General features: G+C 40.4%; 1 protein-coding gene across 1 annotated transcript in view; it reads left to right on the forward strand.

Moving 5' to 3' along the window:
* The first annotated feature begins 1247 nt into the window (after positions 1-1247).
* Positions 1248-15170, forward strand: part of ARHGEF37 (Rho guanine nucleotide exchange factor 37) — a 46975-nt gene continuing 33052 nt past the window's right edge. The window contains exons 1-6 of the mRNA XM_075856604.1: positions 1248-1382; positions 4039-4291; positions 5355-5478; positions 5587-5731; positions 7017-7222; positions 13728-13858. Of these exons, the coding sequence (XP_075712719.1) occupies positions 1336-1382; positions 4039-4291; positions 5355-5478; positions 5587-5731; positions 7017-7222; positions 13728-13858 (906 nt within the window). The 5' untranslated portion in view covers positions 1248-1335. The remainder of the gene's footprint in view (positions 1383-4038; positions 4292-5354; positions 5479-5586; positions 5732-7016; positions 7223-13727; positions 13859-15170) is intronic.

The raw sequence follows: 15170 nt of genomic DNA on the forward strand, positions 1-15170 counted from the left end.
GAAAAGGAAATTTCTATAGACATAACATACATATTAGGACTACAAATATCTATGCTGAAATGTAATACAAAGTTAACTGCAACGTCCCATTACCCATTTGAGACATGAAGTGACCTAAGCTGAGAAGTGTGTTCAAATAATTGAATGCAACACCATATTTAAACATTTGGCAGTCTTTGGTTAAAGAGTGTGCCACCATGGGCTATAAAACACACCAGACTATAGAATGCACATAGGTAGACAATGGAAAATAAGAACAAAAAGTCATACTAATTAAAACTTCCCTGGTATCTAATGTAGTACAGGGGTTTATGCCACTATCTTTGGTAATCTAGAGTAGTGCCACCTTCCGTTCTGGTCAAAGGGAGGTTCATTTTTGTTACCTAGTGGTCTAGGATAAAAATATGGTTTAATACCTGGTCGTCTATGTTATATAAGGAGATGTAAATTGTATTGCCTGGTGGTCTAGTGTAAAAAAGGAGGATAATACCTGGTTATGTAGGGTGTATTTGGGGTTAATGTTACGTTCCCTGGTGGTCTAGTGTAAAATCGGAGGTTAATATCGGGTGGTCTAGTGTATAATAGGGCGTTTGATGTTTTGTTCGCTTTTAGTCTAGATTAGAAAATACAATGTGTCCTGTAGTGTCCTGTCAAGAAGCTGAATGCTACATAGATATCACGTTTAACGTCCCTTCCTGCCCTGCACGGATTATACAGAACAGCGCACATGATGGTCACAATGAAAATGATGTGCGCACTGCGTTCCAGCTTCTCCTGGGAAGAGGGGCTTAACTCCCTTGTGATACTGCGAACGATTTTGAACACTGCATCATCACAAGGGTTAAATTACCAGAATGGTAGTTTTTTTCTGATCCCACCTATGGCTGCAGTTCACTGGCTGTCAATCAATTATGTGCTGTGAGCCAATAGGAATTCAGTAGCGGCTCCCAGCGTCATACCTTTATGGCACAGGGCGGAAAATGGTTAGAAATGCACGTGCAAGTCCAATAACTAGAAAAATAGGCCCTCTTATCCCTAAGAAACGGAGGGGTTTGTCCAATAATAATATCTCTAAATGTGCAATGTCATGCGTACTGTTGAGCACAAGGCTATGTCTTATAATCATATATCTTTTTACTACTGTCTGAAAAGGACTCTCTTCACATCCACAGGCCTCCTGCTTATTCTGTTAGCTCACAGTCAAGTGTTACAGAAAGTTCTGATGTTTCTCCATCCTATAGCCAGAAGTCGTCAGGACATGAATCGGCATATGATGAAGATGCTGTATATGAGACTTTTCCTTTTGCTGAGCAGCAATATGATGACTCCGTATTTATGAGTGATACTGACATTCCTGTGACACCTACTTATCTCCATACCGGGTAAGTCACGAGCATGAAAATTGCATTAAAGCTGATGCATGTTGTACAGAATATCCACATAATCCTTTCAATTGTGAACCTGCAAATGTGACGTTTATGTAGGCTTATATAATGTGCATGGCTTTAATAGAACTCTTTTGATCATGTCTATTAAAAATCTTTTCATGAGTTGTTCCTTTTTACAGCTGGGTATACACCTAAGGTAGCCATGCACGTTAAATAAATGTCGCCTGAACCCGCCGATTTCAGGGGGATCACCCGGCTATGTAATGTGTAGAGGAATCTCCTGACTCTACTCCAACAGCAGATGTCGACGAAGAAGGATCAGGCATGTTTCATTCAATCATGCCCAATCCTTTGTTCCAGCGGGAGATAAGTATATGGCAAGCTTTAACTTGTACCTAACTTTTCAGGTGACTTTTCAGAACAAGCTGTCATATGTGTGTACATGGGGAAAAACACTATTCCTGGCCATTATATGACTTGCACTATGTATTTTTTTTTTAGCAGTTTTCCCCTCTTCAGGCTCTATCTCTGATTCTCAGTTTTCCCTGAGCTGGCGGGTGGAGCCTAACTGCTATCATGTCTTCTATACACTGCACACATAGAAGAGGAGAATCCTGCTCTCCAATCTCTATATATCACATATATAGAAGCTGCAGCAACATGGAGCAGATTATACAGCAGTAAGGAGCAGTATAGCTGTTAATCCAGCACTGGGGTGAGATAGAATACTTACCAGAAGCTGCAGCAGTGTCTTTGTATCTCTGTATCTCTCTCACTCCTTTCAGGGCAGAAGTGCCTGATAAGTGGCGACAGGCATTTTTCTCATGCATTATATTAAAAGTTTCATATATTCTCTTGTACTATTGATTTATGCAAAGTTCGTCGAAAGGTGACAGCTCTTCCTCCCAATGCCACCATAAACATGTACCCCTCTTGTTGCATTTCTAAGGTGTATGGTGCTTGTGTATAGTATTGTGTATTTACACACAGTTCTTAATTTTGTGGTTTCCCACAAACAGACAATGAAGAAAAATTTTGCCTCAACAATACCCTGCCTACGGCATATTGAAATTTCAAAATAATACAAAGAAACAAATGCTATAATCTTACATAGAAAACCCCATGGCACATATTATTAAATTTACATTTGTTTTTGATGTAAATTTTGCAATTGTTTTAAGAATTATTGAACTTGTGCCACAATTATGCAATTGTTTTATGACTTTTTTTCCTCTCTTGCCAAAATTGAACATTGACAAGAAAAGTGGGTGTAGTCTTGCAGTCATAAAGAAAATTTCAGATACACTGCAGAAAATACACCAATAACAATACATTTATCATTGTACCAAATCATATTTTTCCATACATTTGTATATAACATCTGACTGCTGCAGCTTGCCAGCCGAAGTCAGTGTGCTCATAACAAATTGTGTAAAAGTGCCAGCCGATGTGCCTATATAATGCCAGCCACAGGGCCCCAATATTGTAGCAGCCATAGAATACACACACACACACACACACACACACACACACACACTTACCCCACCACCCATCAAAGGCTATGTTCACACGGGGTATTTTGCCGAGTTTTTTGACGCGGAAACCGCGTCGCAAAACTCAGCAGAAACGGGCCGAGAACGCCTCCCATTGATTTCAATGGGAGGCGTCGGCGTCTTTTTCCCGCGAGCAGTAAAACTGCCTCGCGGGAAAAAGAAGCGACATGCCCTATCTTCGGGCGCTTCCGCCTCCGACCTCCCATTGACTTCAATGGGAGGCAGGAGAAAGCGTATATCTCGCTGTTTTATGCCCGCGGCGCTCAATGGCCGCGGGCGAAAAACGGCGCGATAATTGCCGCGAAAATCGGCGTGCAGGGAGAGGAATATCTGCCTCAAAGTTCCAAACGGAATTTTGAGGCAGATATTCCTCCCCCAAAATACTCCGTGTGAACATAGCCTAAACTACTCTCTTCCTCCACTAAGAGAAAGAATTTGAGAATACATATGAGCAGCCTATCAGGCCACTCACATATAACTTCCTCTCAATTGCCAAGCGGCACTGCAGAGGATTTCTGCCCTACGGAAGCTTTCAAACTGGGGTTTTATGTATTCATGAAAGTATGCAGAGGAGACCAGGTAATAAAGACTATGGAAGTGCCAGCCAGATATAAACATGATGCTCATCCCATTCATCTATACTCAACCTCTAAATATCGTCTTAAATGATCTGATAATTTTAGAGGTTTACATACTTTTGCTTAAGGATAAATACAAGAAATGAATGTTGAAACATTTTGATAAATTAATGTATATCCTTTTGTGTGTTACTTATGTTCTATTCATAATTTTTTTAATGGGTGAATAAACACCAATTTTTGTACCTTTGAAATTCAAAGTGGTGTCTCAAATTTCATCTATTTTGACTACTATCCACGTGATATATTTTTGTTAAATCTTCAGATAATAGTCATGTATTCTGTTTTTAATAATATTAAATGTTTTCCATTTATTTTTTTTGAAGACTGTGTTCTCTAATAAGATCTCTCTCTCTCTCTCTCTCTCTCTCTCTCTCTCTCTCTATATATATATATATATATATATATACCTTGTATTTGGATATTGTAGTAATTATAGACTTCTTGTATTCTATGCAGGTCCTTTGACAACATGGACAACCCTGACACACAAGGAGATGTCTACAGCAGTCCCTGCAGTGAGGACACACAACCAATAGAAAGCGATGGAGTATATGAAAATATCCCCCATATTGAAGAGCCTGTGTATGATGAAGTGGAGGGTTTTGGAAGAATTCTTCAACCTGCTGTTGAAGAGCTGATTTCCACAGAATTATCTTATGTTAAATATCTGCGTGTTCTCACCTCTTCGATTCAGCCCAAACTGGAGGGGGTACGTGAGTTAGTTGAATACACATACTTCCAATTTTTTGTCTTCTGTTGGCCCTGCACATCAGATCTATTCCTCCCGACTCACCTATGCTGAGAATGCGTGTTTATTTCAAGGGGACAGGAACCCTTCTGGCAGCAGCTTATCTTCTGTGGCAACAAAGGATCTGGTGTGTTGAAATCCAAAATGCCTGATCCTTCTTTCCCCCATCTGCCATGGCGGGACAGTCGTGGAGCCCCAAACACATTAGATTGCAATCCGTTCTCATTAAAATCAGTGAGTTTGTCTGACTTTGATTTAACGTGTATGGCCAACTGTAGGCCACTACATTTTTTCATAGGAGCAGCACATTCTACTTATAGTAAAAGAGGAATTCCACTTTAGGTTTTCTTCTGACACGTCATCAAAACATGTCAGGAGATAAAAAACAGTGAGATTCTGTTGAACTGTAACCTCTTGGATTCACAGGACTAGGTGTCCATACCACTGGGAAACCCAAGCATTGTTGCGTTTTTCATAGGAGATCCTAACATTGGGAAAAACGCAGTAATTTACGCACCATTTTCTGCCGCAAAAACGCAGGAAATGGTGCGTTTTTTCCGCAGCAGAAAGCCTTTGACTTTCAACGGAATAGCTGCAGAAAGTTTCTGCAGCAATTCCGCTGTGTGTGGACAAGCCCTAACTGTTGAGTAGCTTTAACTCTATATCAACTTGGAAGAGTAAAGGTGAGGACCCTCTAAGGACTGTCACTATTGTCCTGCTTTAAACTCTAATCAATCAGCAAGTGACATTCATACAAGTGATGTAGCACACTTTTTACAAAATTTCTGTAGTGCCCTATGGGTGCTATGTGCCTCATGAATTAGGAGATCCCTAGGGTTCTCACCAATCATCATTTATGAGCATACAGAGGAAAATATTACATTTGATATTTCAGCTGGAACACCACTTTATTTAATACTCCATTCATTTAGTCAGTAAAACGTTATAAAATGTTATATTCAAGCCATTTTTAACCTAATAATAACAATATAAATAGGAAGTAATTGGGTCTCTGGTCTTCTAGATCCCTGATATTGACGTGAAAAGTCTATTCTCCAATCTTGATGAAATTCTTTTGGTCCATGAATCATTCTTGCATGAACTAAAACAGACAGAACATGACCAAGAAAACCAGCTTATTCTTATCGGTATGTTGAAGAATTAAAATATTATTTTATCCTGTTTATAAGATTATCTTTACATGTTAATATTGAAGAATTGGACATTCTCTGGATGCGTTCTGATTGTTTTTTCAGGGAGTCTCTTTCAGGAATTCAGCAAAGATATGGAAAATATATATTCTTTATATTGCTCTACATATACCAGATCCACATCACTGTTACAACACTACCAAGAGATACATGTAGCTGAACTAATCCAAGAAGCAATGAAATCCGCATTGTGAGTATTATTATAGCACAGCTCATATTTTCATAAATTTGGATGTTTGGGCCTATGTATTAATATAGTTGTTCGTATGTCTGTTCCTTATGTAGGAAAAGTTGTTGTGTCTGATGGCATATTGCTAGTATTTGCCATCAGTTCCTCATCGGTGGGGCTCCTAACGATCCTCAGAAAAAAGAGGTCTATCGCTAGTTAAGCTCCGCAACTCCTTCAGTGATTCTCCCTGCAGAATGACTCTACCGGTCATCCTCTTCACTTGAATGGTGCTGTATTGCAGTTCCCTGCACAGCTGGTGGCTGGGAGCGCCAGTGTGCAGGAGAAATCTAGAATTGCTACATAGTGTCACCTGCAGCATTATAAGTGTCATCTGCAGCATTATAAGTGTCATCTGCAGCATTATAGGCATCATTCAATGCTGCTACAGCAGTGGGACAGCCTGCTCTTCCTGCCTAATATACTTTGACTTTTTCTGCCTGTAATACTATGAGGCACTGAAGTGGGGCTACAGTTAAAGATGTGGTAGAGTTTTATAAAGATGAATAAAATTTAATTAAACACTAAATACATAATTGCATACATACTATGGTTGAATTTTTTTAAAATAATTATCAGTTTCAACCACGTGAGGGTGGTGCGAAAGCAAAGGGGATAAAGAAAAAAGAAATCTAAGTTTACCCTTGTGCAATATACATTATTTCCATAAATTATTGCAACCCCTTGTTGTGCAGTCTGATAATGTGGTCATCAGACAAAAAAGTTGCACACCAATGTATTAGGCCACATGCATGTGGTCATATTATGGCTCCATACAACCTATACGGACCCGTCCCGTAACATGCCCCCATGGAAGTCTATGGTCTTATACTGTACCTTCGTATGCCTCCAATTTCATATGAAGGTTTTTATATTGGATTAATATGGAATTTCAGAGACATAAAATCGACCCATGTTCCATCGAGTGCTGTATTGCAAAGTTATTTTGCTCTAGAATTATTCTTTCTAGGTCAAAATACTTCCGTAGTGGTAGAGCCACTATGTCACCACTGTGCCAAGTGCATGAAGCCTTAGACAAGCATCCTATGGATCTCATCCGTTCTTAATACACAAATAGTCATGTCTTAGCATGTGTATTGTAATTGGATATGCACCTTCTTTGGACTTTATCCGTTTACATATCTTTCTTTATATGACGTCACTGTTAAGTTTTGTGATTCTTCAAAAGAAAAACTAAGCTTATGTGCACTGCGATATAATTGACCATATTCCTCTTCATTATACCAAGGAGTGGGTCATCATCACAATACACAGATCTCAGCTTCTACCTTGTCATGCCTGTGCAACGTATCACCAAGTATCCATTGTTACTACAGACTATCTTGAGCACAGACACGGAGAACAAAGACGCACAAGATGCATTGCAGAGAGCCCTCAACACTATGAAGGAGGTGAATGTCAACATCAATGAAAACAAGAGACGCAAAGAAGTTGGTGAGAAAAGTTTCAATGAGAAATATAAAACAGAATAGTTTTAAGTACGTTTTTGGGGCAAAGTACATTTCTGTGGCTTGAAATGTGTTAACATTTTTAATGTAAATCTTACCGTGATCTACTCTTACCTTCAAAGTATTTATAAAACATCATGGAGGTACCACTCCTGACTCCCCACAGTAGTGAAGTGCCGTAAAGCTATGTTCACACAGCGATTTACACGTGGATTTAAGTGCGTATTCCGCACCAAAATCCGTGTCAGGCCCGCCCTCAAACTGCCTTTAATTTCAATGGGAAATCCATGTTGTTATTTAAACGGAGCAGAATTTTCTGCCACAGATTTAAAATCTGCGTGACTGAAAAAAAAGTGACCTATAACTTCTTGATGTGTATTCTGCATCACATAAAACTGTAAATCTGCATCAAAATCCAGGAATAACGCACATTTTTCAGATGCAGATATACCTTTGAAATCCCTGTCAGAATTTTCTACCTTATTCAAAGAAGCACTGCGGCAATCTAAAGCTAACTCACCAGCAATATTCTAACATTGTCAATTGTTTCTTCCCAGCTCAGTTGCATCCATACATTTATAACCCTTTCATTATGGGCAGGTGTGTCATGTGATCTCAGTCTGACCACCAGAATAGACCATGCTTTCATGTGTAGACAGGTGGTCAGTCTCCCCTCTGTAGATGACTTCCTGTGAACTACAGGATTACATAATCACCATTAAAATCCCTTCTGGCAGCTCTGAGATGCCTCCCCACTCAGCTCCACCCTCCTTGTTACTCTGTATGTCCCCAATCCATATAGTGCTGCTGAAGATATCATTTCTGCCCTATCTAATGGACCAGGGTGCAATGATATAATAGGTGAGTCCATACAATAATTAGCTTCAGAGTTATTATACTCCCCTTACTCACACTAACCTTCTATACTATCTGTGAGTCCTGTGTGCAGAGTCCAGTGTATTACTATGAGATGCTGCTCCTCCCTGCCTCCTGTGTAAAAACTGACAAGATGAAACCTATCACAAGTTGAATGCAGAGGAGACAGGCTGAAGCTACATAGAAACACACTGAGACTCTGTAGTTAGGGGACAGAAGTTCTATGTCACTGATCTATTATTTGCTGCAGTAAGATAGGACTCAAAGCAGAGCAAGTGCAGTGTGATAAGTGTCCGCTCCCTCTGCCTTTGGAAAGCCAGAAGCATCATGGGAAATGTATTCTGCATTAGAGGAACCGTATCAGAGGGGAAGAAGGAACCAATATGACAGACAACCCAAAAATGGCATATCAACTAAAACAGGTATACACATGAGCCTCTACATTAGTCTTTAATAACAGCCTATGCTTCACTATATAGGCAAAAAGTACTGCGGCTCCTTCACAGTGTTACAACACAGGAAGTTAGAACACTACAACAGATCTTCATTTACCTGGCCTGGAGCACTGCAGGGCAGGAGAAAAGCTGAAGGGATTTAGTCGCTTAATTTGCGGGATCAGCAGGGGTCCCAGAGGTCGGACCGTGCCAATACAAACATTGCAGCATATCTGTTAGAAGAATTTATAATCTATCAATGAGATTCAAGGAGTCATCGGAACAAATTGAAGTATTGCGGCCTTTTATTCTCATTAATGAGGAGACAAAGCGACATCAGATTAAGTAATCTTTCAGCCTCTGTCTGCTGATATCTTGCGTATCATGGTTTTTATACATGGGATAACAATCAGCATCAAGGGTTAATCACTCACCTGAATTTCCCATATTCATTATCTTTGTATGTATAGCAGGCAAGGTAGGAAGTGCTTTCACATTCTTTTTGCCATGAGTAAGAGCACAGCTCGTGCTTGAAACGCGTAGGCCAGGGCAAACCGCCTACTATCCGCACACGTCTTGGGACTGCGTCTCCCTTCAATTTTATTTCAATACCCCAATAAAGGTGGGAATACTGCTTCCATTTTAAATCCAAAGTACGACTCAGCGCTGGATCATTTCTTCTTTTCTTTTATAAACGTATTACTTATTCTGCCAATTACAGACACACAATATATTACAGATACATCATTATAATTCTTCACACATTAAGTTTGCAACTGGACTTATCTCTCTTGGCAAAACTATTTCTGTAAGATGGGGGAGGCGCTCCCACAAGTATTTTTGCCGCCGTACCATCTCACTCCCTGTGTTTTCTCTGTAAGCTTCGTATGAGAAGCAAGGTCAAAGATAAGTAACCTCAATAGCATGAAAACCTGTCTTAAAGGAACAATGATTTTCTTATTCATTATAAAAGAAACAAGATGGGAACTCCAGACAAGATGGCTGCTGCACGAAATTACACACATCATATAAAGAATAGAAAATGGAGACTGCCCACCACCCTCACACTTGATAACATATTCAACAAAAATAGGAAGTGGGGAGGAATCCTCCAGCTCACCTGACACAATGGGACGTGTCACTGGTAGCGCCCGGTATCCTCGTGTTGGTACACGGTAGGAAGCAGCGAAAAAAAAGGGGTGGTAGAATCCAGCGCTGGGTAGAGTAAAATGGAAACGGTTTCCAAGTTTAATGGTCAAAGTTCAATAAAATCCAATGCAATGAAGTCCTGGTGTGGAGAAAGTGAGAGGGAGGTGTCCTCATAGCCTACGCGTTTCGGACGGCTTCGGCGTCCAAGTCTAAGGACGCCGAAGCCGTCCGAAACGCGTAGGCTCTGAGGACACCTCCCTCTCACTTTCTCCACACCAGGACTTCATTGCATTGGATTTTATTGAAATTTGACCATTAAACTTGGAAACCGTTTCCATTTTACTCTACCCAGCGCTGGATACTACCACCCCTTTTTTTTCGCAACATATTCAACACTTTGGTCTCCATCACATAAACATAAATTTAAAATAAAACTTTTCTGACAATATCCTATGGATATTCCATAACATTCTCTCATGGGAATCCCCCTTTTAAAGTATAAAATAGCGCAATGTGTTTTGGGAGTAAAGTGTCTTCCTTCCTAGCTCCCCACTAGTTTTATAGGCTTCACTTACAAACACAATAAAGGATTAATATGATAGCAAATGTCGTGCTCAAATCAGTATCCTTTTTTTTATATTAAAAATGTTATATGTTTTCACAAAAATATTAACACGAGCACAATAGATATACAAAAAGGGATAACAAAGTGTAACAATACCACATCAAATACAATATGAAATAAAGTGAATGATTGTTGCAGGGTGCAGGCAATAAATCAGTTTGTGTAGCTCAGTGGGTTACAGAGAGCGATGAGCAGAGTGGCTTGCAGTATAGTGACTCAATGAGCTTCCGCTGTGGTTGGGGGAGTCGGGCAGGATACTTCCATACATAGACAAAACAAAAGGAGGAAGATGGGGAAGAAGGGAATGAAAAATAAGGGGGGTGAGTTTGCCCTGACAGATGTGAAGCATCAATCTGGACGAGATGTAAGTGAGAAGATGAGTACTTTCGTAATGAGTTGAGGCAGTTGGGCATTCTAGGGTAAGTGTAAGCTAACCAAGGTTGCCAGATCTTCTAATCTAGAATTTTTTGTGTTTAACAGAATGCTAGTAGCTTTCTTGTTGATGAGGAACTCATCCATCCTAGCCCTCATTTCCTGGAGTGTTATAGCTCTCTTTTTCTGTGAATGGGCTATAGTCTTTCTTTGCAGCTAGAACTGGAGAAATTATACACTGTATAAACTGATATACAGGGTGGGCCATTTATATGAATACACCTAAATAAAATGGGAATGGTTGGTGATATTAACTTCCTGTTTGTGGCAAATTAGTATATGGGAGGGGGGAAACTTTTCAAGCTGGGTGTTGACCATGGTGGCCATTTTGAAGTGGGCCATTTTGTATCCAACTTTAGTTTTTTCAATGGGAAGAGGGTCATGTGACACATCAAACTTATCGAGAATTTCACAAGAAAAACAAGGGTGTGCTTGGTTTTAACGTTTCTTTATTATTTCATGAGTTATTTACAAGTTTCTGACCACTTATAAAATGTGTTCAAAGTGCTGCCCATTGTGTTGGATTGTCAATGCAACCCTCTTCTCCCACTCTTCACACACTGATAGCAACACCACAGAAGAAATGCTAGCACAGGCTTCCAGTATCCGTAGTTTCAGTTGCTGCACATCTCGTATCCTCACAGCATAGACAATTGCCTTCAGATGACCCCAAAGATATTTGTCTAAGGGGGTCAGATCGGGAGACCTAGGGGGCCATTCAACTGGCCCACGACGACCAATCCACTTTCCAGGAAGCTGTTCATCTAGGAATGCTCGGACCTGACACCCATAATGTGGTGGTGCACCATCTTGCTGGAAAAACTCAGGGAACGTGCCAGCTTCAGTGCATAAAGAGGGAAACACATCATCATGTAGCAATTTCAGATATCCCGTGGCCTTGAGGTTTCCATTGATGAAGAATGGCCCCACTATGTTTGTACCCCATATACCACACCATACCATCAATTTTCTGTTCCAACAGTCTTGGAGGGATCTATCCAATGTGAGTTAGTGTCAGACCAATAGCGGTGGTTTTGTTTGTTAACTTCACCATTCACATAAAAGTTTGCCTCATCACTGAACAAAATGTTCTGTGTAAACTGAGGGTCCTGTTTCAATTTTTGTTTTGCCCATTCTGCAAATTCAGTGCGCCGATCTGGGTCATCCTCGTTGAGATGCTGCAGCAGCTGGAGTTTGTAAGGGTGCCATTTGTGAGTAGCTAATATCTGCCGAAGGGATGTTCGACTGATGCCACTCTCCAGTGACATGCGGCGAGTGCTACGCTGTGGGCTCTTGCTGAATGAAGCTAGGACAGCCACTGATGTTTCTTCATTAGTGACAGTTTTCATGCGTCCACATTTGGGCAAATCCAACACTGAACCAGTTTCACGAAACTTGGCAAGCAGTTTGCAAACTGTAGCATGGGAGATGGGTGGTCTCATAGGGTGTCTTGCATTGAAATCTGCTGCAATGACCCGGGTACTGCGTTCACCAGACATCAACACAATTTATATCCGCTCCTCACGTGTTAACCTCTGCGACATGTCAATGGCTGTAAACAAAGAGAAGCTTGTAAATAACTCATGAAAGAATAAAGTAACGTTAAAACCAAGCACACCATTGTTTTTCTTGTGAAATTCTCGATAAGTTTGATGTGTCACATGACCCTCTTCCCATTGAAAAAACTAAAGTTGGATACAAAATGGCCGACTTCAAAATGTCCGCCATGGTCAACACCCAGCTTGAAAATTTCCCCCCCTCCCATATACTAATGTGCCACAAACAGGAAGTTAATATCACCAACCATTCCCATTTTATTTAGGTGTATCAATATAAAAGGCCCATCCTGTAGAATGTCGTTCAATTTAATTATTAATTCACCGCCTGAAAGAACGATTAAAATATACTTTATTAATTGCTTAGATAAATTGTGGCTCAACAGGGCCAATTCTCCAGAAACAGACACAGGCAGGAGATCAGATTAGAGAGAAGCGTCAAGGGGTGATAATGCGTGTTTACACCCAGAGATCACTCCTTCTCATTATGTAATAGGTATTCACTGAACCCCTGCCACAAGTATTCTACCTAATCCTACGCGTTTCAGTATCACCTAACAGTGTGATACGTCATCAGGGATTTTTAGAAACAATGATTTGAACAGCCGGATAGCACTGTTTTTGTGCTGATTTAGCCTCTCGGCATGACGGCAAACGAGAGGCGGGCTCTAAACCCTTAAAGGTTCAGAATTCCTCTGGCGCGGGTGCGGCCATTACATCTGAGTCGTACACGCGCCGAGAGGCTAAATAGGCACAAAAACAGTGCTATCCGGCTGTTTAAATCATTGTTTCTAAAAATCCCTGATGACGTATCACACTGTGCGTGAGATCTGTTAAGGAAAGAGTACAGGAGGGAAGTTAGGGAAGTTAAAGATTTGTCAGATGTGTTCGTAGGATGTGACTTTTTTTAAAAAAAGGTGCTTTATTTTAAGATAACTGAAAATCTCGACATTTTGGGCTTTATGAGAGGCCTGCAGAGCAGGAAAAGTGACAGCTTGATTAAGAGATAAGAAATGATGAAGCTTTGTAAACCTTGGACTCGCAACCAGCAAACCTAAAGGAGGGCAGCTTTACCTGGAAGGAAAGTGGTGTTATCCTAGATGTGGTTGAGGGGCATATGGGATGTGACCACCAGCATATTTAACATAGTCCAATACTAAGAGGGAGTGGTGCATCAATGGGCTGAGCAAAGTATTTCAGGAGCTGTGTGATATCCACATGAGGGAGTCTATGGGAACAGGGTCAGAGTTGGGTACTTCTAGTTGGACCTAGAGGGCGAACATTGGGGAAGGAATAAAGAAGGATGAGCAGGGCGATTATAGATGCCTAATAATATTTTTGGAGAATTGGAGCACGAAGGCCACCCTTCACTCTAAGAGTGTGCATATCCTCATTCATTTTCCTTTTTTTTTTTAACAGCCAGCAAGTACTTGCATTCAGACCAGTGGACTCTAAGTAAAATGATGTCGACTCTGAACACTCATACTCTGTCAAAGAAGTCTCAACGTATAAGTCTGTTGTTAAAAAAACAGACTGGCATAGTACCCAAGGTAAGACTGTTCAACCCGGTTTCAGAAATGTAAACAAATATAAAAGTATAACACATCTGTATGGTTTTAAATGGACACTAACTTTTCAAACAACTTATCCTAATCTAATAGTCTACCTTATATAGCTATACTTTGTAGTTTACTTACTGTTAATATGTAGTCGTTTTTTCCATGCAAATTCTGCGTAAAGTCACTGCCACTAGGTGTTTCCATGCATGTAATCTGCTATCCATCCCCTGTTGTCAAGCAAAGTCCATCCCTGGTTACCGAGCAGAAATGACGGGCTGCAGAATGTGAGTGCGTGTCTCTTCACTGTCTGCCTATACAAGTCTATGGAGAGGGGAGGGTGGAGCAGGAGGAGAGAGCGGGGAGAGAGAGAGTGAATAAGCAACAGACACTGTTCCAATACAAGTCTATGGAAAGGGGAGGGGGAAACAGGAGCAGAGTGAGAAAGACACAGATGTGATGGTAAGATTTCTATGTCACCCTAGTGTTGGATTCTTAGCTAGGCTACTCATTACTGCTATATAATCGGTTCCATGCTGCTGCAGCGCTTCAATATATGTGATATATAAAGATAGGAGAACAGTATTCTCCTCTACTATGTGTACAGTGTTGTACCAAAAAAGAGTGCATGGAGTCTTTAAGTCAGAATATAAAACATGTACTTTATTTGACAAAATCTAAAAAATTATCACATGAACTATTTAAAAATGAAACACCACAGATGACAGACAAAAAGACAGCCAAAACATGAGACAATTACTCATAAGACTTCACATAACCATTATGTATCAACATATTCATTGGTGTGCAGTATCATAAAGAAAGTGCATAGTGCAACATAATTGCTTGAACCATAGGTGTATCTGTTTCTAAAGGTATGAGAAATGTTCTATTATCAGCCTCAATATAAGAGCAAATAGAGGCCCCCCTACCACTATTCCATTTTAGTAAAGTGCTAAGTGCAAACAATGAACAACCTGAACAGAGGGGCAGGTCGCCATTTCTTGAGACACAGCATCATGGGTCAGTAGTCCACCTCTGTTCAGGTTGTTTTTTTTACCCTTACAAAATGCTTTACTATTAAAAAAACAAAATGAAGCAAAAAAGTTACACATATTTGGTATCGCCGTGTCCGTAACGACCCCAACTATATAGCTGTTACATTATTTAACCCGCACGGTGAACGCCGTAAAAAATAAAATAAAAAACAATGGAAAATTGCTGTTTTCTGTGAATCCTGCCTTAAAAAAAACGTGATAAAAAGTGATCAAGAAGTCGCATCTACTCCAAAATGGTACCGATAAAA

This window comes from Rhinoderma darwinii, chromosome 3 (assembly GCF_050947455.1).
Source record: "Rhinoderma darwinii isolate aRhiDar2 chromosome 3, aRhiDar2.hap1, whole genome shotgun sequence".
NCBI classification, from domain to species: Eukaryota; Metazoa; Chordata; class Amphibia; order Anura; family Rhinodermatidae; genus Rhinoderma; species Rhinoderma darwinii.